Source organism: Falco biarmicus, chromosome 6 (genome assembly GCF_023638135.1).
Source record: "Falco biarmicus isolate bFalBia1 chromosome 6, bFalBia1.pri, whole genome shotgun sequence".
Lineage (NCBI taxonomy): Eukaryota > Metazoa > Chordata > Aves > Falconiformes > Falconidae > Falco > Falco biarmicus.
Window position 1 is genome coordinate 38,212,584 of NC_079293.1, and position 20,544 is coordinate 38,233,127.

At 40.5% G+C, this 20,544-nt stretch overlaps 2 protein-coding genes across 24 annotated transcripts in view; both read right to left on the bottom strand.

The window, feature by feature from the left end:
• The window catches only part of KIF25 (kinesin family member 25), a 42,941-nt gene extending 34,319 nt beyond the window's left edge, over positions 1–8,622 (bottom strand). The window contains exons 1-4 of one of the 2 annotated variants that reach the window (XM_056344372.1): positions 8,478–8,622; positions 7,683–7,748; positions 3,640–3,756; positions 1,574–1,712 (exon numbers count right to left, since the gene is read on the bottom strand). In XM_056344372.1, coding sequence (XP_056200347.1) covers positions 1,574–1,712; positions 3,640–3,756; positions 7,683–7,748; positions 8,478–8,552 — 397 coding nt within the window. In that variant the 5' untranslated portion in view covers positions 8,553–8,622. The remainder of the gene's footprint in view (positions 1–1,573; positions 1,713–3,639; positions 3,757–7,682; positions 7,749–8,477) is intronic. The other variant, XM_056344374.1, reaches the window with a different exon arrangement.
• A 4,746-nt stretch (positions 8,623–13,368) lies between these two features.
• The window catches only part of AFDN (afadin, adherens junction formation factor), a 132,081-nt gene continuing 124,905 nt past the window's right edge, over positions 13,369–20,544 (bottom strand). For 21 of the 22 annotated variants that reach the window (XM_056342921.1, XM_056342915.1, XM_056342920.1 and 18 more), the window contains 2 exons: positions 16,748–16,832; positions 13,369–15,587 (listed from right to left, as the gene is read on the bottom strand). In XM_056342921.1, the coding sequence (XP_056198896.1) occupies positions 15,443–15,587; positions 16,748–16,832 (230 nt within the window). In that variant the 3' untranslated portion in view covers positions 13,369–15,442. Of the gene's footprint in view, positions 15,588–16,747; positions 16,833–20,544 lie in introns of those variants that run through there. The other variant, XR_008822517.1, reaches the window with a different exon arrangement.

Sequence of the window (20,544 nt, forward strand, 5' to 3'; positions counted from 1 at the left end):
ACAGGAAAGTTTTATAGTTTGCTGCATGTCAACTACAGCCTTGAAATTAACCTACTTGAATGTTAATTCTATAATTCTCTCCCTCATTTTCAATCTCTGTTTTAGGATTAAACTGATAACATAGATTGTCTCCAGAATACATACTTTGGGCTTTCTGTTTACAGAAGACTATGTAATATAAGGATGGCAATTCTGACTGTCATATTTAACTTTTAACAATAGAATCTCAACCCAAAACATTTGACAGAAAAATGGCCAAATTAAAAATATAAGTCATCCACCTAAGTACCAACACACTATTTTGTTATAGGCAAGGAAGCTTCTCCTGGTTATAATTTCATAGAACCATGCACCACGAAGTGCAAACTGAGAACAGTCAACAAGAATTGGCAAGGCCTCATAAGGAATACTTACAATTTATTTACACAATGGCTCAAGTGCCAAATCCAACCTCCTATCTATTCATTAAGCCCCCTGCTTCAATAAGGGAAATATTCATCTTTATCTAGGGTTAATTTTCCACTTTTTTTTTTCCCCGTTTTAAAGACAACTTGATTAAGCATTTTCTCTATGTGGATAATACAGTAATCAAATCAATTTTAACCGTAACTTAATACATAACATACAGGGACAAGTTCTGCAAGCACCCATCACTGAAAATGCTGTTGCTATGAGTAGTCCCATTGGAATCAAATCAGTCCCAAAACTAAGTATTTCAACAAAAAAGCAAAGCAGGAAAACTACACACGTTTTAAACAGCAACACACAGATATCAGAGCATCACCCAGGGACTCTGATTATAAATGTGCGTATTTGTTGTTAGTTCATCAGGCTGCTGAGCATCAAACAACTGTGTCATGTGCTTCTCAGGCCTGGTAGGAGCTCCACCAGAATCAAGGATATTGCAAGCAGGTACAGAGATCCATGCCGAGAGATCCAGGTGTAGGACCAATGCACTTAAGCCCTCAGTGACAAGGGCAGAGAGCACCACTGCACTGCAGGGTCTACTTTTATGTAAGCATGAACAAGGAAGGACCTGAATTCTGATACAGTAGTATATGTGGTGTTATTGTCTACAGACTAGTGAACTGGGCTCAATTCGGAAGTAAAATTTTCTTTGTAAATACGCAAAAACACTAAAAATACAATCTGTCCCAATTTCAGACAGTATTTTCAAAAATCTCTGAAATCACCCGAGTCTTTTTCTGGTACAGTCAAAAGCAGACAAATTTCAGCTAAAACAACACATCCTTCATTCAGCTATTCTAAAAGCCAGGATAACAAGCCCGAGAACTTCAGATTAAAAATGTTACAGCTGAGCCAAGTCAGCAGCAGTCTAGTAGCAGCTGCAATCAACACAAAAGCTAAATCCAAATTATCAGTCATAACCTCTGCAGTTATTTGTACTAACACTTAAGAACTCCTTGATGATCTAATGTCAAACAAAACCCAAGTGCTACAATTTCACTGACACGTTTCTGAAAAATCAAGCCCAACCTTTTAATGTTAGTAAAATTTAACAATGACATCTGTTGATGTTACATGCTTGAAATGTAAATACAATGAGCCTTACTTTGCATTGCTTCATTTTGCAGCTGTATCCCTTGGACTGCTGTCAAAATTTGGTAAAGATAAGTCTGGCTTTGACGCTGAAATTTTTTTGAAAGTTCAAAAGCAAAAGAACGGAGGCTCTTCAGGTCTTGCTTAAACCTCTTCTCAGTAAGGAGGAAAAACATGTTAAAGACACAAAAACAGCAGTTAAGGAAGAATCAATACAACAGCACCACAAATAATTCTAGTGAGATATCACTGTCAGGAAGAACCCTCTACTTCATGAAAGGAAGTCTTCAGGAGTATATTTTTCAGCATGTTTAGAGAAGGATCCTGCAAGATATTTAGCAATTTCCTTCAGCAAGACATTATGGATCCTTAGCATCTTACAGTACATGCTTCGACCATAACACAGCTTCAGGTATAACAAAGTCTCTTTCTTATGCCATTAAAAAAAAAAAAAAGAAGTGTGTGTGAACATGTATGTGTTCTGTCCACGTATAAGACATATCCAGAATTAGTAATGAAAAACTGTGAACTATATATCTCTTATATGCACTTATATGTGTGTATATATATATATACACACTTTGATCAGGAGGTATTTGCTAACCTTCACTTTAAATCATTTCTTAAGTAAGCCAGTTCTATGCCTTCCTATGAGAACAGATGTATTTTGAAAAGATCAGAAACCTTCATTGTTCAGGAAAGTATTGTATAATGGATATAACTCAGGATAACATACATGATGAGACTTAAAATGTTTATAAGAGCAGCTTATATTCATTTAAAAGTACAAATAAAGTAAAACCAAATTGACCTGATTTTAGGATTAGTATACTTCTTGACATCTAAGTCTTGGAATGAGCATGTAATGCCATCTAAGAGGAACTTAACAATAGCATATCTCACAGAAGCACTGTGATGTTTCATTAGTCAGCCTGGTACAAAGTGTCACATATTCTGTGACATTTTATTTTTCCAACTGCAGTACTGACCTTGAATTAATCAACTAGTTTCAATGATAAACCAGTATTGTAAACTAAAGGGAGAAAATCACTGCATTTCTTACTCTCAGAAGCTACAGAATATAACTGGGAAGTTTTTTTTGAAAATTTTGTATTATGAGTAGAGGATCATCATTAATCTAGACTTTTATTTAGAGAGCTTTGCTCTCTTCCTAATGTTGACTGATCTCTGATAGTAAACCATCTCAATCCACTGGTACTGCATCACAAGCAGTTCTACCATTGTAGCTAACCTAAAATGTAAAACACCGCTGCAAAATGTACAGAGCAGAATCACTGTAATTGGATAGAACAGAGTAGTTCAGTTTGAAGAGACCTACAACAACCATCTAGTCCAGCTATGCTACAATTAAGCTGCATCCTTTGGCCTGTTATGGATCAGATTTCTTTCCTGAGACTTTTCAAGTAATTTTATGTAGGCATTCAGTGTTGCCCTGTCAAAAGCTGACATTTGTCACTGTCTCTAAAAGGAACTCATTATTCTGTGGAGTAACTTAAGGAATAAGTACTTCAAAAGGAAAATATTATGACACTGGTACTGGGAGAACAGTTCCAATCTCTGTGATGCAAAATTAAGACAATCCGAGTGTGCATAGAGCAAACCACTCCCTCTTGTGAGGTCCACCTGAGCAGAACTCTTAGTGAAATCAGTAGAGCTCTCCAATGCTTTTTAAAGGATCTGCCTATCTGGTTAAAGTATATCACGATTATAATTGATTTAGGGGATATCTCCATGATAGTCAAATCAGGGAGTGCGAGGTTTTGATTACAAACATATCTAGCTCAGGTATTGATAGCAGCCTACACATAAGATCCTGAAGCTCAGGAGTAGCCGCTTTTAGCCGCATCTCAGGTGACTTTTCAGCGTATTGCAGCAAAACCACTATAAATTTTAAGCTAACTCAAGCATTGCCACACTTCACTGCAAGCACTTGTGTGAATACAATAAAACTATATATCAGGTTCACATCTGACCATTTTCTGGGTTTTACTATATTTGATAAGCATGTAAATGTTTAGGGTATAGATTATTGCCTACATTATTACCAAATGTCTTTACCTTTATTGCTCCATGCAGCTGGGTTACAACAGAATTCCTCTGCAATTTCTGTTGCTGGCCATGAGCAGAGTAGAGCTGCAATACTTCATGAGTGCTTCTTCCAGCCAACCCTTGATACTGTTTGTTTTTTTTTTTAAAAAAAAAAAAAAGCAAGAACCTAAAAAAATCACTTTAAAGCTTTCATGTTTTCCCTTGCGTCCTGTCCCCTTTGTCCCTGTAAGCATTTGTAACACAACTATATGATTACATGTGATGCTGTAAATTCATAATTCCTTGCTTTTACATTTTTCTAGAGTCACATGAAGGATCACCCCGAGGTAACTGGCTAACATCACAATATTTGACTTCCTTAGGGTGGTAAACCGGTAAACCTCAGCATCAGGTTACTAAAATGCTTTTGCCATACCTAAACCCCATTACTTACACTTGAGATGGACCTAAATGGTTAAAACTAAAAAATGGTAACTACATTTAACGCAGAAAGCTCTCTGAAAGGACATGAAACAGAAAGAGGACAAACATACACGTGCTAACCGCTAAAGTCCTGAAGGAAGTGGTAATAAACAGCCCCCCACTTGGCATTCATTGCTCTAGCTTCCTGCCAACACCATCACATTCAGTAGAGTTGCAGTGATGCAAACCAGTACCAATAAAGCAATAAGCTGGGTCTTCAGAGCCCAAAGCAATCAAAACAGTTTCTAAAGGACATGGAAAAGAATGCCAATAATCCAAAATTACCTATTATGAAAAAGCAATTTTTATGGCAAATTTTTTGAGATGTTGAAATCAAGAGGAAAACATAAATATTGCAACTTTAAGTATATACAGGCAAGAGCAGACAAAAAATCTTTGTAGAGTCTACAACATGATGGAATCTGTATTATATTAAAAACTGCATTTTTGTCATTTACTGACAATCATAGTGCTTAAAATGAGCTGCAACTTCTTCATCTACTTTCCTCTGCCACTTGATGACATCTGTTCTGTCACTCCTTAACCAGTACTAATAGCTTTTTTCTTTGGTTTTGGAATGCACTTGTCTCTAGTACAGACTTATTTCCTACTTTATTCACGCAGTAAATTCTGTGACTGCAGTTCCTTGTTATTTAAATTAACACAGTTTAGAAGACTACAATGACATGAAAGAGCTAAATATCTACTCACATAATGGGTGTGATATAATTCCAATCATCTGATAATGATAGGTAAAAAGTAAACATTTAATTGCAGTTTAACTACAGATGACATCTGCAAAAACAACAGTACTATGTCTTGGAGCTGTTAGAGTAAAGAACCATTACAATTTTCCAAGAAAAGTACTTCACTCATCTAAACAAACCTTTTCATGTGGCTTTTTCATCTTCACAAAACATACATCTTCTACTTACAAATGCAACTGGAGGTCCTGCACAACTATACAACACCTTAGCACTAGTTCTCACATCAAAAAGAAATAGCAGGAAATTTTTTTTTAAATCTCTCATTTTTTATTAAGCTCCCAGAAATTGAGATTGATTCTGTACAGCATTCCTGTGTTCTTTTATTCTGAGGATTAAGACTCACATTAATCAGATGCAGTATTTACAAATACACTTGACAAAAATGCATACAAGTAGCACACCAGAATTAGTATCTCAAATCACATGAACAATGAAGCATGTATGATAAGCAATTGCAGTACTCAGGCCTAACTCAAGTTAAATAAGGTTAAGGTAGTTAAAACCTACTTAAACATATAATACATTTTCCACCATCAGGTTCCCCTTGACCCCCGTTTTTCTCAACACGAACAATAAAAGCAGAATGGTTGTTTCTACTGTCATTGCAGTCAACCTCTCATCACTTCCACTATCAAGCTTATCTTTATTGCAAATGCTGCCTTGGTTTTGAGGTTTTCTCCATTAAAATAGTTTTAGCATTCATCACAGTTGTTCATAGGCCAGAGCTTGCAAATCTGTGCTCATGCATGAGAAGCAAGGAACTGACTATAAAACTTTTTATAGTCAGCTTTATTATAAACAGAAGTGAAACTGAACTACTTAATAGCATTCTCCAAAGTGAAATCTCAGCTCTGCAATCGGATCCATTCTGGCAGACCTGGCTTTATGCATGGGAGGATGCAAGATCAGGACCTCAAGGACTGCTGATGAAAGCAAGGGGCATGCAGGTAGACAAACAAATTTCCAAACAGGCAAAAGTAAGTCTACAGAGAAAGAATGTGACTTACTATGTTCAATAACAAACCTTACAATATGCTGCTAGGATAATATACTGGGCTGCAGAAAACAGTGCAGTGCTGATAATTGTGATTATCTTAAGGATATAAACAAGGCAAGGTCTATGGCAAGAAATAACTATTTTATTAGACTGATGTAACCTACAGACAAACATTTACTCTGCAAATCCTAATTTATGTCTGTCCTCATAAGCTTGTCTCCAAAGGTACCTAACTTGCTGCAGCCAACATGAATCCAATCAGTTTTCACAAGTTAAGGAGACCTCTGTTAACCCTGGCCACTCTGGCTGAACTCGCTACAACTCCATCATTCAGGCAGCTCCATCAGCAGATCGGAAGGCTTGGTGATTGACAGCTAAGGACACCAGCATACCTGGTGAAATACTGGGAGATACTGTGCAACATGGCACAAGCTTAAATTAGTCTAAAACTAGTATTCTTTTTAATAGATACTCTTCAATTAAAGTAAAACCGTTTCATAGATATCAGTTTAGCTCATGTTTTCCGATTGCTGGGGCAAACTAACTACGGAAAAGCAAAAGTCTTTTACATGTACTTAAGTAACATCCTAAATAGAAACATCAGTGCAAGATTAATTGCACAGTATTTCCATGAATCGTTTGACACTGTTTCTGACTGATGGTGGTACCGCTGCCATGCTCCACATGTGTCTGCAAGTGCTTGTATCTTCCAGCACATTTTGCAATAAACAAGGCTTGGAAAACAAAGGCTTCATTATCTGATACTCAGATAACTTCTTGCTACATTTGATGCATGTAACTGACTAGAAAAGTTTATTTCTTGTGCTTGTGAGAGTAAAAAATAAAAAAAAACCAACCAGCTGAAGTTTTTGGTAAATATTGCAAAGCAGAACACAAATAATATAAAGATTTTCTCAAATTAAATTACAGTATTCTTCTTTATACCTAGTAAAACTTATTTCAGATGTAACATCTGCTTCCAGTCAGGCTTTGAAAAATGTTAAACCCACTTTTATCTACAGGTGTTAACAAACCCATAGGGAGGGCAAATGGCTTTCCTGAGGTCACCCAACCAGTTAATGTTTCAGCCCAGATGAGAAACCCTTGGCCAACTGTATCACAACTAATACAGCTGGCTCTACTCTAGCAGTGTAGATTGATACTCAAAATTTTATAAATCCCTGAAATCCTGCCTTTGAAGACCCCAAACATTAACACAGGCTGCTCCTTGTTTCACTAAAGGTCTTAGTATCATATGCTTCTGTAGAAGGGTATAAGGAAATGAGGGCATCCAGCTGATGCTGTGCTCTGTGACTGACTTCTGCGACAGTACCTCACCTTTGCTAGACAAGTGTAATACCAGTGTTACGAAGACATGCAATAGGGCATCTCTGGCAAGTCTGCCCATAATGAAATCTCTTTCCTGCACTCAATGATGCATCCTTTTTAAAGCATCATCCTAATTACGTCTGAGAGTAATCCTTCAAAATCTACCCTTGACTTTAAAACATTTTCTCTGCAACCACAAAGCAATATTCCATATTTGATGCTTGCAGAGTTATTCCCTCAGTTCATTTTTATAGATTTCAAACGATAGCGATGATTTAACTGTATATCAACTACTATTTACTTAGTCTATTGTTACTGCTACCATTTATGATTAAAAAAAAAAAAAAAAAAAAAAAAGAAACACTGAGCCTTAATCCCTTCATAGAATTCCCCAATGGGTAAAGAGTGCAGAATCCAAAAATAGGAAGGTAGATTTCAGTGTCTTTTTTTTTTTTATTTTTATAAGAATTCTTTCTTGAGAAATAAGCAATAGTTACCTCTGCAAGCTTTAGATGAAGAGCAGCATTTTCAGTTTCCAGGACAACTATTCTTTCTTCTTTGGCCTAAGGAAGAAAACCCACCCAAAAATCACACAAGTAAAGATGAAATAAATAAGCCAGATGAACGTTATTTCATTATGATAGTTTTCATTATTACCTCCCCCTGTTTCCCAGCCTTCTGAAATAAAAGGACTACCTATCCCCTGATCTCCTCAGCAAGAGTATTCACCTATGAGCACACAGAATTTATGATTAAATTCTTAATATTCCTTTATTTTCTGAACTTTCTGTCATTTTGCTTGCTCGTGTGGAAATGCGTATGTACAAAATGGTAACTGCTTTTGCTTTACATCTGCTGGCACCTTCCAGACCTATGGTCCTTCGAGAAGCGCCACGTTATTTATTTCGAAGTAACCACGCCGGTTCCCGTCCCCACGGCCGCGCTGCTGGGGAGCCGCAGGCGCGACCCTCCCTCGGCACCGGCGCTGCCTCCCGCCACAGCGAAGCCCCGTCCCTAACCCAGTCCCAGGCGGGGCGGCCTCCCCTGGTACCGGCACCGGCCCGCAGCCGGGACACCGCGCCTCAGCCCGGCGCTGGGAACGCGCGTGCGGCGGGGCGGGGCGGGGCGGGGCGGGGCCGCCCTCCGAGGACCGAGGAGCTGCCCACCGCCCCGTGCCACGCCCCGCCCCGCCCCGGGCCGCCCGCCCCCCGGCCACCGCCGCGTGCCCCGCCCCGCCGCGGGCCCGCTCGCTGCCCCCGCCCGCCCCCCGCCCCCCGCCGCGCGGGGCTCACTCGCAGCCGCTGCTCCAGCTGCCGGAGGCGCTGCGCCCACACGGAGCCCAGGTCCGGCCCGCTCCGCGGCCGCATCGCCCGCCCCGCTCCGCGCCGTGGCAGAGCAGGCCCTCGCTCGGAGCTCCCCCTCGCCCCCCTCGGGGATTTAAACTGGCCAATGAGGTGTGCCGCTGGGGCGGCCACCCGGCTGCCATGGCGACAGGACCCGCCTTCTTCCCCCCGCCCACCAGCGACCGCTTCGATTGGCTGGGCGAGCGCCTCACGGCGCCAACTCCGACCGTTAGCGGGGCTACGGCAGCGCCTGCCAGCAACGGACGCGCCCGTGAGTGGCAGGCAGGCGCACCAATCCCCTCGCAGAGAGGGCGGGGCCCTGCTGAGGGCACGGCTGCGGAGGGGCGCAGGCACCGCTCCCCCGTCGCCCCGCTCCCCACGGAGCGGCGAACGAGCGCGGAGGTTTCCCTCCCTCTGCTTCGTCACTGGGGATAACGAGGGTGGGAAGGGCGGAGACAGAAGGAAAACCGGGAGCTCCCAGGTCTGGCGGCGCTTAGCCTTAGGCTACTGACAGATTCCCCTTCAGAGCACCACAGCTCCAGGGGCAGGGGGCACAGGGCACAGGCCCCGCGCTGAGGTTCAGCGGCCACACCAAAGGGTGAGGGGGAGGCCAGGACCTAGAGCTCCTCTGCTGGCTCCGGATTTCTCCCCTGAGCAGTTGGTGCTGTGTACTATGGGCTAAGGCCACAAAGCAGATTAAAGGATAGGAGCATCTGTTCCACAGGGTGTGCTGCAGGCTGTTCAGCCTGGAGGAAAGGCAGCTGAGGGGAATCTGATAAATATCTATAAATACCTGGTAGGGGAAGAGTATAAAAACAACATGCGGTGTTCAGTGATAGGACAAGAGACAGTAGGCACAAATGGAGGCACGTGAAACTGCAGCACTCAAAACCCAACCAGGCACAGCCTTGAGCTGGCTGTAGCTGACCTTGCTTTGACTCTGGGCTGCCTGGGATGCAGAGGTCCCCTACCAACTGCAACTGTTACTAACTCTGAACAAAGCCACTGTCTAGGGCTACTCTTGGGAGATGGACAAAGCCTGCAGGTCTAGCTGGTGTGAGAAGCCTAAGAGGCTGCCCAAGACAGGAGCTATTCATTCAAGCTATGGCTGGGGGTCTTAAACTGAGGTTTCCAAGTATGTAACTTACATTAATAATGCTACTCGTTAATCTTTCTGTGTAATACAGAAGAGCATTGTTATCTTGAAAGCAGTCATAATACTATTTGGCTAGTAAACGTGAAAGTGTGTCAGATACAAACATGTCAGCTTCTTGGAAGTGGGAAATAACACTGGTTTTGCACTACAGTTTTGTGAGTGTGGTGTGGTTTTTTTGTTTTTGGTTTTTTTTTTAACCCAAAGCCATCATAATTAGAGAGGAATCCAGTTCTACAAAATAGCAGTCTCAAGTTACTGTCTACTGAACTTTGCAAATGTGCCGTTATACAGGCAGTAGAAAATCCAAAAGCATACAGCAGTGAATCTCTCCATGTCTGGCACAAGAATGATAGATAGCAATGCTTTACAGAGGAACCCAGATGCAGCCCATCTACCACAGACCAAACCAAACATCCCTGTGCAGCTCTATCAACTGTATTCCATGATACTGCAAGTTCCTCCCACAAACTATAGCCTCAGTAAGAAAAAAAACCCAAACACAAAACCCACCAAAAACCCCCCAACAACAAAAAAACAACAGACAGGCTGGAAACCCCTTGCGAGGCCCTTAGCAGTTCGTCCTTGCAAGGAGTTCTGCATTGGTGGAAAAGTGAAGCTGACAAATGGATATAGGCTAATTTTTTTGTTTTTATTTTTTAAAAAAGAGTTCCAAAGTACTGCAATACTGTAGATGTTACCAGATGTTGGCACTAAGTAAGGCAGACAGAATTTTATCAACATCAGCTATTTTGGGGAGAGAACGGTTTAGTAGCCTGGAGGGTGTGACTCTCAATTCTTGACACTGAGCTGTAATTTTTATATGTAATGCTTATCCTACAGCAGCAATTGCATCAGTACAATGTTATTTTCCAACAGGACATCTTAATCTCAGAAAGATAATCTCTGAAGTGTAACGGTTGATCTCTCCCCTACTGTGGGTTTTACCCACCATGAATGAGATTAAGAATCTGGTTTCTGTAGGCTGTAACAGAGAAGACAATTTTATCGCTGCTTCAACTAGTAAGCTAAAACTGAGCATGCCCGGACTACTCTTTAGTCATTTCTCTATGCACACCTGAAAGTTGGACAGCACTGAAAACTCAGCCCCATCTGTATAAAAATAAATAATAAAACCCACAAGATCTGTGACTCACCCTAACAGCCGCAGTTCTCTTTTGGGATCTTCCTTCTACCTCCAAACTCAGGAGAAGCTGCTCACTGATGGGCAGGGAACAAAACACGCTCTCGGTGAGATCTAGACAAGAAACAAATACTAAATCCAGCTGTCTTCTGGAAGGACTGCAAGGCTGTATTCCAGCATGCCTTTCTACACGGATTCTCTGAAGAATCTTGTTTCCCAGTAACAAGAAACAAAATGGGCAGAAAAGCACTTGGGAAAAACTCCAAGAGAGAAGGTTGCTATCTGTCTCATGCCAAACAGAGATATTTCACTGCTGTCCACCTTCGCATCTCCTACTGCCCGTGCAATCGCATTTGCCACGCTCAGCGGGCAGTAACTTGAGGCTGCTGCATTGCACACAGACTGTTATCATGTGAACCTCCCAAAACATTTTTGCAGTGAAGCTGTAAATATTCCATCTGCATTTTTAGCAAGATGTTTGCTTTGGTAACTGTAGGTCAGTTCTGAACATCCATCTGTTACTGAGAATAGACAAAGATTCTCTAAGCAGGTGTATTGCAATTTGCTGTCCTTAAGGAGTTTACCTGCTGTTACAGCTGGGAAAGAAGTCAGCTGACTCCGAATTTTTAATCTGCGAGGCTTTGCTTTCTGTGTTACACAGCTGTTAACTGACCTGAGACAGCAGTATCATTTGACAGAATGGGGAAGAGCCCAGTGTTTCCCCATTCTTATTATCAAATATGAGTTACTATGCGTGTTAACGACTGTTCTGGGTGAAGCTCATTTTTTACCATCACTATTTTTGAGTTCTCATGTTATCTAATTAAATTAGGAGGCAAGGAATGGTCTTGTTTATTCTGCTGCTTGTGTACTCGTTGCTTGACCTACAAACAGCAATCTGTATAATTAAGTGCATCATTTATTATTTCAGTAAGCAGGACACATGCTATGGACTTTAGTCAATTTCTTAATTTCCTTGACTTTTCCTCAGTTACAAGACTAGTACAAACAGCACACAAAAGCAGTTGAAAAGCAGCGTATGTGGATGATAGATGCAGAAGGGAGAATTTGACAGAGCTTTAAAATAATGAGTCTGCTGACAGCAGCAGACCTGGCTGCATATGCAAATGTAATTTCACAGACTTATCACCATAAAGGTAATCATCAATTAACATATCAAGAGCTCTGCTACTAAGGATGACAACTCATGTCCCCAGAGCGGAGCAGATACTGCACTGTCCAACTGCATCATGCTAATGCGCTCACTTTGCAAACCTGACCTGAACCGTGCAAGGCGTCACCCAAAACTTGTTTTCCAACCGAAAATGCATTACCACTGTTGCATATTACACAGTGCCTCCCCTGCGACCCCTGGACTACCTTAGTCTGCAAATAAACAACTCTATGACAGCTCACAGCTGCAACAACTATGGTCTTGTCAAATAAATCACTTCTTGCTCTTGCTGAGAGTGAGGGACTACCATACAGAAGGACAATAGATTGTTTCCTTTTACATCTAGACTACATGTTTATACTCAAAAGTTCTTTTTCTTTAGGCTGTTCACAGTCCAAAGCTACAGACTCAAAACATGGATAAAAGATTCCCCTCAGCCATGCCTTGAGGTCCTGGCAGTCATTTCATTGCAACATACTAAACAGCACTTCTGGCTTTCCGTGGTTCCTTCTTCCCGGCCTTTAAACACACATCACACTAAAACCCAGGAAGTCTTCAGTAATGACTTTGAAAATTCCAGAGCGTAGACCCCACAGCTCAAGAGATTAAGCTACTCACCTGCAAAGAGACATAGATGGCTCTCAATCCCAGCTCCAGTGGACCTTCAGCTTCAGCAGAAGGCATCTACAACACTTCACTAGGGCCCGGTTCCCTAGGCACCTTCCCCAAACACGGCTTGAGCTCTTGTCTCCTGTCAGAAGTCATCATCTAACCTTTTCAATCCAACCGTAAAAGAGGAGCACCACCATTCCTAAATCCTTTAACCCAACCTTTATTCAAAACTGCATACTGAATTTGAGCCTGCCCCTCCAAGCTTCCAGGTCAAACTGATTTTCTTCCACAGATCTGACAAAAAGTTATGTTTGAAATAAAGAGACCAAATGCCTTTTTAACCACAGCAATAACAATGGAGGCTCTGGTTGTAATACTGTTTACTCTTCCAAAAGAAGCCACATTCCAGGTTCAACTTTGCACTTGAGAAGGATACAAATACGGTAACACCAGCCTGCATAACTGATGCCACCAATATTTACTATTTCAGAAGTTGCTGCTTAAGCTGTAAAAATCACTACCTCTTTCAGGTCACTGCTACAGAAACTGAAGAGCATTAGGTCAAGAAATTCTCCCCTCTGATCAATGAGAAACAGCCTCCTTTGTTGAATTTTCATGTAAAATTAATTTGAGGTTTTCATCTATTCATTATGAGATACACTGACTTTGCTTGTAAAAGGACAGGCAAGGCAAAACATATTAACAAGAGCCCCTCTGGTTTATGATAATGCTGTTATGAATGCAGAATCAAATAAGGGACAGTACAAAAAACATTTAATGCAAAGTTAAATACAATACAAACTTTATTAAAAATAGGTTGCAAGTGAAATACAGTAGAAATGGGAAACTACAGCAGTTTTGATGTTTTTCATAATAATGCACAGACAAATATGAAAAGCACTTTTACACATATTCACACTTGACCCGAATGCCCAATAGAGGCCAAATCCACTCAACTGAAGGTTATAGGTATTTTTTTGCTAAGCCTTTTTCAGATTCCAGCAGCAACAGTAATTCAGCCACAGCGTAAGGTGTTTTTTTCCTTAAGAAAAATTTATCACTGTAAGGCTGCTAGTGTTCTCAAGATAAATTGGGAGAGGCTTGCTTTTCCTGATTAACAGACATAGCAAGCATGCAGATCCTTCATTAACACTTTGAACCAGTTTAATCTTCTACTTCATATTTAACAGGTGAAACGGTAAAAGCACACTTTCAAATAAGAAACCTGAAATACGTAAAAAATATTTACACTCCAATTTTCATTAACTTGCATTTATTTATCATACAACTCTTATTAAAAGTGATTTCTTTCCTAAGGCAGTGAAAGTCTACCCCTTTGTATTTGGAAGTGTGCACAATTCCCTAAATATATATTTATAAGAGAACAATATGATACAGGGGAAAAAAAAATCATCTAAAGCCAGTAAAGGGCTTTGTCATATAGAAAATTTGTTCGGAATCACAATATATATTGTCTTAACATCACACAATGAGAAAAACTCTGATGAGGTCCTTATTCCCAGCATCATCAGCCACATACGCATAGCTGAAGAAATAGTGGGAGGAAAAAGATTAACAATTTAAAATTAAATAAGGCTATTACAGTGTGAAAAAATAGCTTGAACTGCCAAAAAGATTTTCAGTACAACATTAACAGGATGTCAGTAAAGCCAGCTAGACTAAAGAAAAGCTGCTAGCACTGCTTCCTCAGCACAAGCAGAGATGGTTTGTTGCCAGCACACCAGCTCTGTTAACGACTTTACTAACATTCCCACTCCCAGCCAGCAGTACTGTATTGGATGCCTCACACTTCAGACTTTTTCCTCTAACATACCAGTTCTCCGTAGAAAAAAACCCAAGAAAGATATTGCTGAACTGATAACAGCAGGCTTATCAATACTTCTCCATGCCTAATTGCCTAATAACTTCTAATCTACCTTTCTCAGAAAACATACGTATCTGTTCTGCTCACCGTGGAACTGGAAACATTACTCCTCACCTTTAACGCACTGCTAACATTTTGGTTCTAGCTGATGAAGGGCCACTAGTGTAGCCTACTACCTATTGCTTCTGTAATTTTTAATATAACAGTTATCCAAAGGTTTTACCTTCCAATTTTTCGAAGTCTGAAGAACGTATAGTGGGGGATGCATCAACACACAGACTTTGCCATAACTACAGATAAACTCTTAGGCAACCACTTTAGACCCAACAGATCTGTAGGACTAGAAATGTTTTTATTTCAAGGTTCTACCTACAGAATGTGTGTTATTCCAGTACTAAGTAATGGTAAGATCTGTAATGACAGGCTGATCATTCTATGAACATCATACAGTATGTCAAACTTGGATATAAAGCCTTATTTAAGGTGGCCCAGATATTGGCTTCTTATCAAACAACCAAGAATAACAATTTCTAGTGCACAGTCTAGTTTAGACAGTTCAAGCTATTCTCACTTTCTCTGCTCAGCAGCTAAAACAAAAATGTGTCTGTGAAACACCAGGAAACAGAACTTATCTTTGACAAGTGCTACTTGGTCTGGTGGACAAGAACTTAACCCTCAAAACAGAAAGGAAAAAAGTTACCTTCACGTGATTCGTATCTTTAAAATTTTACAGTGCTTTCATTGTATAAACCACAAGCTCCTGGCAAAGTAATCAGTTTTCTTGCTATTGCAACATCTCTAAATCTTAATTAACAGTCTTAGATATAGAGGAATCAAAGTCACTCCTTTCAGAAAACATTCATTTTCTGTTCATTAGTAGTGTGCCCCCCCTTCTCCATCCCTCAATTTAGAGATCTTCAGATACATCCGATAAGGTGCTTTAATCTTATTTTGTGTTCAACTCGTTTTCCAGTTCCATTAATTTCCTAGAAGCTTTTACTTTATTGGATACATCCTGACCCTGTGAAAAGAGTCGCTGACGTTCCCTGAACGTCAAGTTCTCGGGTGCTCCAGGTAAATCTGTATCTTGACTAGAAGGGGAAAAAAAAAAAAAAAAGTCTTTTTTATTCTTATCTACGTCATTATATATAACATTTCTTAGTGACACGTATTTACTGATAGCTTTTCTGATTACAGCAGAAGATTCTCCATTTAGCATTCTGCAAGGTTTTGTTCCCCACCCATACCTTTAATTCTGACATGGTGCTGTCACTTCGACAAATTAATGGCTCATGACCATCTCTGGCATATTAACACACAGGAAACCACTTGCCAGCTTTCAAAGTGAACTGCAGTGTGTAAAGCAAGGCTCTGTCTTTATTAGCACGGCACTGCAGTTACGGCTACGTTAGCAAGCCTTTCTGCAGTGGCACGTGGCTAGGAAAAGGCACTGGAATACAAAGCTTTTATGTATTGGTAAACAAAGCTACAGTACTGAGGTATGCTGTAGCAGCTGCAGCACCTCTGTATTTCATTCTATACTGGCAAAGCTTCCAAATGCAAACACTGCCTTAGCTCTTGCACTTGTCTCTTACCTTTGTAGCAAACCATTTTTGTATTACGTGTTTCTGACCACCACAGTGTTGATCTCAAATCACTCCTAGTTGTAGCTCTAATAATACTTCACATATGTGATTAACTCTCATATAATAAAGCCTTAATATGTATTTCAATTTCTTGATCAGAAGAGGCTTCCCTTTTAGCTCCGAGAGGTCTCTGGTCTGCATACTCCACTGAAACATTAACTACATTTTTAAAATGCAGGAACTGGGCTAACAGCTTCTACAGAGCCCTAGCCAAGCCCAGTCACAACTTCAGCGTGCTACACAGGAAAGCCTGCCAGTCACGTATAAGATACAGCCTGTATTACTTATGCTTACTACAAATTTAGTCAGAATCCCACTCGAGAGTCACCGTTCAGATTTATAAATACACCTAAACCAGTTAGGTTGTTCGTTTACGATTACCATTCAGTTTACTCATTTGTAGCACCAAAATTTGCTGCTGTGAATCAGTACTCCAGATTACCTAAAGACTTGTGGAGAACTTAGTTGTACTTTATAGTAAAAGATGCTCTGGAGCCAACTACGGAACTCCTGAATAGCCCCCACAGAGGTGCAACAACCACAGAGAATACTGTAGAAGTTAGCCAGGTCAGGTGTATAAAAGTTAACAGACGCCTGCATGTCACCTTTTAGATCTTTTGTCTCTTGGATCCCGATAAACTTCATGGGCTCCAACAGCTGCTCCTGTAGATCCAGTGTATGAATTTATTCCTTATGCAAAAGAAAAAGCAAGTTGAAGGATCACAGTTAAAACACAGAAGCTTTATATTGTATTTCTTCAAAAAGGTGCAGTGCTTCTTTCAAGGAACAGTCTCAAACTAGAATCATAAATTCTGCAGGTCATCTGACCTGTAGAGTATTTAAAACCAATACTAATAAATTCCCCCCCTCCAACAACTGTATTTTTTTTATTCCTGATTTTGAATCAGAACACATTTTATTAGATTATCCTGCACATATCAAATCATGGTCTTGATCTTATTATGGCTTACTGTAAGACATTTGAAGTTGTTCAAGGAGATTGATGGAAAGTGCAACACACTTCATGATCCTGTAACAAGCTCCACAGGCAGCAAGTTAGCTGCAGCTGCTCTCTTTATGAGGCTAAAAGCAAGCTACGATTAGTATATACCATCTTTGCAATTCAGCAGAGTTTTAGCTCTGTTCAGTCTGATTAAATAAATTATATGACTCAGAAAATGCCCCCTTCCCCACCGCCCTTAAATTTAAATTTCAAGCAAGTATCTTGCAACACTGCACCTTTTGTTTAAGTTGACATAAAACACAAGTTTTACACGTTATATTAATTCTTTCTAAAGGCCACAAGACAAAACCTTGCTTTCCAATGAAAAAGTTCAGTAATTTAATCTACATTTAAGACCATATTTTCTTAATCACTGTCAGGAAGCGTCAGCATAATACTCAGATTTGTCTTCAGACAGTTCTGGTCTTAATATCGTACATGTTATGTCTTGTGAACCTTCTTCAGTACAAAAGGAAGTATGCTTGCTTCTTCCACTGGTATATGTAACTTCTCATAAATATTCAATAAGAGACATATGAGGCTGGAACGCACAAGCAAATTTATCTAGTGTGTTGTAGGCTAAATTTTTTTTCACCCAAAACTTGTAGCAGACCAAATCATACTAGGTACGCCAGGCATATGAAGATTTTTTCCTTTTAGACATGAGTCCTGCATGTAAGTACTACCTTTGTGACTTTGAAAAGTCTGGATCCACGTGCCGTGGTTCACACTTCCACCTGCTTTAGGACAGTAGGTTTGATTTGGGTGTTGGCTTTTTTCTTAGCTTAGTTGACAGACCCAGCGGTCTTAAGAGACCCAGTGGAAGAAGGTACGAGAGCAAAATTTGCAAAGCATGGTTTACTAGAGTTAACATTCAGAACAGAAAAGAGCTGTAAAGGACAGTAATGTAACAAGAGTCAGCGAGATGGGAGATGGTAAACTGCACAGTGAATTCTGCATTTTGTGCAAACGGCTTTGTACGTTACGCAGGCAGTCTTCATAGAAGCTTGAGCAATCAGGTGAAGTTAACCTGTTCTCATGGCTATTTTAAAAATTATGAGATAAGAGTATTCAGAATTAGTTGTATGGTTTATGAATTAGGTTATTAAAGGCGAAGCATCATACTACAATATTCCTTAACTGTTACCAAAACCCTAACGAAATCTTTGTAGATTGTCCTTCTGATTGTTTTCCAGCAAAAAGCGTGCACACACACAAAAATATCAATGGACATTTCACTTCCCTGAGATTCATTTTTCCATTACAGAAAGTGGGACTGGGAAATGCAATTACATATGAAATGGCATTCTGGATTGTGGATGATGGGAGGCAGGACGTGTGGTGGTGACAACTAGCAACTGATGGAGTTACTCAATTTATTACATGTACAGCCTTCAAAGTGCCAAATAAGGAAGGGATAAGGAAGGGAAGCAAAGGCCTTCGGAAGCCTATGTGTTGTGATGGAAGGCACATTTTCCACTCTGTTATAGTCAGTTTCAAAAAAGAACTTCTAGAAAAAGAAAGTCCTTTGAAAGAACAGAAGCTCAGTACAGACACACAGTAAGAAAGTTTCATGTCAGAAGCCCGCTGTTTCAGAATATTCCCAAGCTGCTGACAACATAGATAGCCACAGGGTTTAAAGAGAATATTTTCTGCATTTTCCCATCTTTATCTTATTTTAACTCATTAATTCTTTGTGATACAAGGTGTTCAAAAGCTAGAGTCCTTCTGATACTGTGATCTGGGTTCACTGGTTGTGGGTTTATCGGTGGGCTCACGTGCATGGTAGCCTGGTGTAATGGAATTGTTTGTGTTGTAGTGGTAGCACCTATCAGGGAGTGTGCAGCCTATCTACTTATACTTCAGCCTAACGAAGACACACTGAAAAGCTAAAACCTTCCCTCACCTTCCTTTAAGATTTGGAACATATGACAGAGCCAGACAGGAGTGACAGACAGGTTTGCAGGATCCACAGAGGCTACTACACCACGAGATCTCACAATCAACACCAGGGTAAATAAAGAGGGTTGGGTTTTTGTTTTCTGTTTTTGGTTGGTTTTTTTTTTTCCCGTTTTTTTTTTTCCTTTTTTCCCATTTAAACCAGTATCAGTGTTGATACATTTTTGTGCGACCTGGGTCCTGTACTGACCCCAAACAGTGAAACTTCCAAGCATCAACTGTATCAGTTGGACAGTACCTGTAGCTGAGCTACACTACTGCCCCTTCAGCAATATTAAAACTACACAATAAGGTGCAAAGCTTCTCTTCGGTACTGGAAGCAGTCCAACCATGGCAGAACCTAATTTGCCTTCCAAAGGAAAGGATGCCTTGCTGGAAAGTGATGACTTGAGTCTCAGCTGAAAAAGATGCAGAGAGGAGGCTCAGAGTATCATGTACCTGTACGGCCTCATACACATCCCAGACCAGGTTCATAACACTACCGGAGCTGGACTAGAAATGCTTCTGAGAGATGGAACCTATTCTGAGGCTCACGCGCTCTCTGTCACCAGGCCACACCACACCTCTGATAGAAGAAAATAAGTTACTTCCACAATTTGTTAGGTGGCCAAAAAGGTGATCAGGGATATACCATATTGATGGCTTCCACATTTGTCACTGAGACTTGAATCCAGTAAACAAGTTAGCCATTCGGCTGGAAGCCAGCATAAGCACTTTCCTTCGCTCTCTCGGGTGCCTTGCTACCCTTTCCATTTTAGGAGGATGATTAACCGGCTGGAGTTGGTTGTCAGGTACTTGTTGACTTCCAGCGTTAAGTAAAAAGAATGAACTAGGGGGATGTCATGGCCACCATTCCCTTCAGAAGAATACTGAAGAAAACAAACTTAAGGGAAGTGCTGGCAGATGCAGTTATTTAAACACAAAATATTATATTAATAAACTACAAATCTGTTAACGGTGAGATCTACGCAGACACGTACTCAAAGAGTAAAGTACTTAAGATTCCTCCTATATGGCAATGGTCTAAAAATACTTTACACATAATTGGGCTGAATTAGCTCTGAATTCATGAGTATAGCTAAACTAGTACCCTGCAGATAAAATATTGTGCTGAAGTTACTAGCATCTAGAGCTCTACTTGAAATTCAGTGCCATTATGGTTGCCCATTTGGAGTTATAGAAGAAACAAGATGAGGAGACAAAGAAATACAGGGGTGTAGAAGGGGAGGAAATGAGTAAGGCAGAAAGCACCAAGATGAAATGTAGATTTTTGTCTCTCTTTGCAAGAAAACTGCACTTGTGCAAACCAGAAGTACAGGAATGCTGCCTAATATATGAAACTAACTGCATGTCCTACATCTCTTGGTGCTTGTATATTTAAGAACTATGTCTACAGAGATAATTTTTAAAGCCATTTGCACACACTAGTAAAAGAGAGAA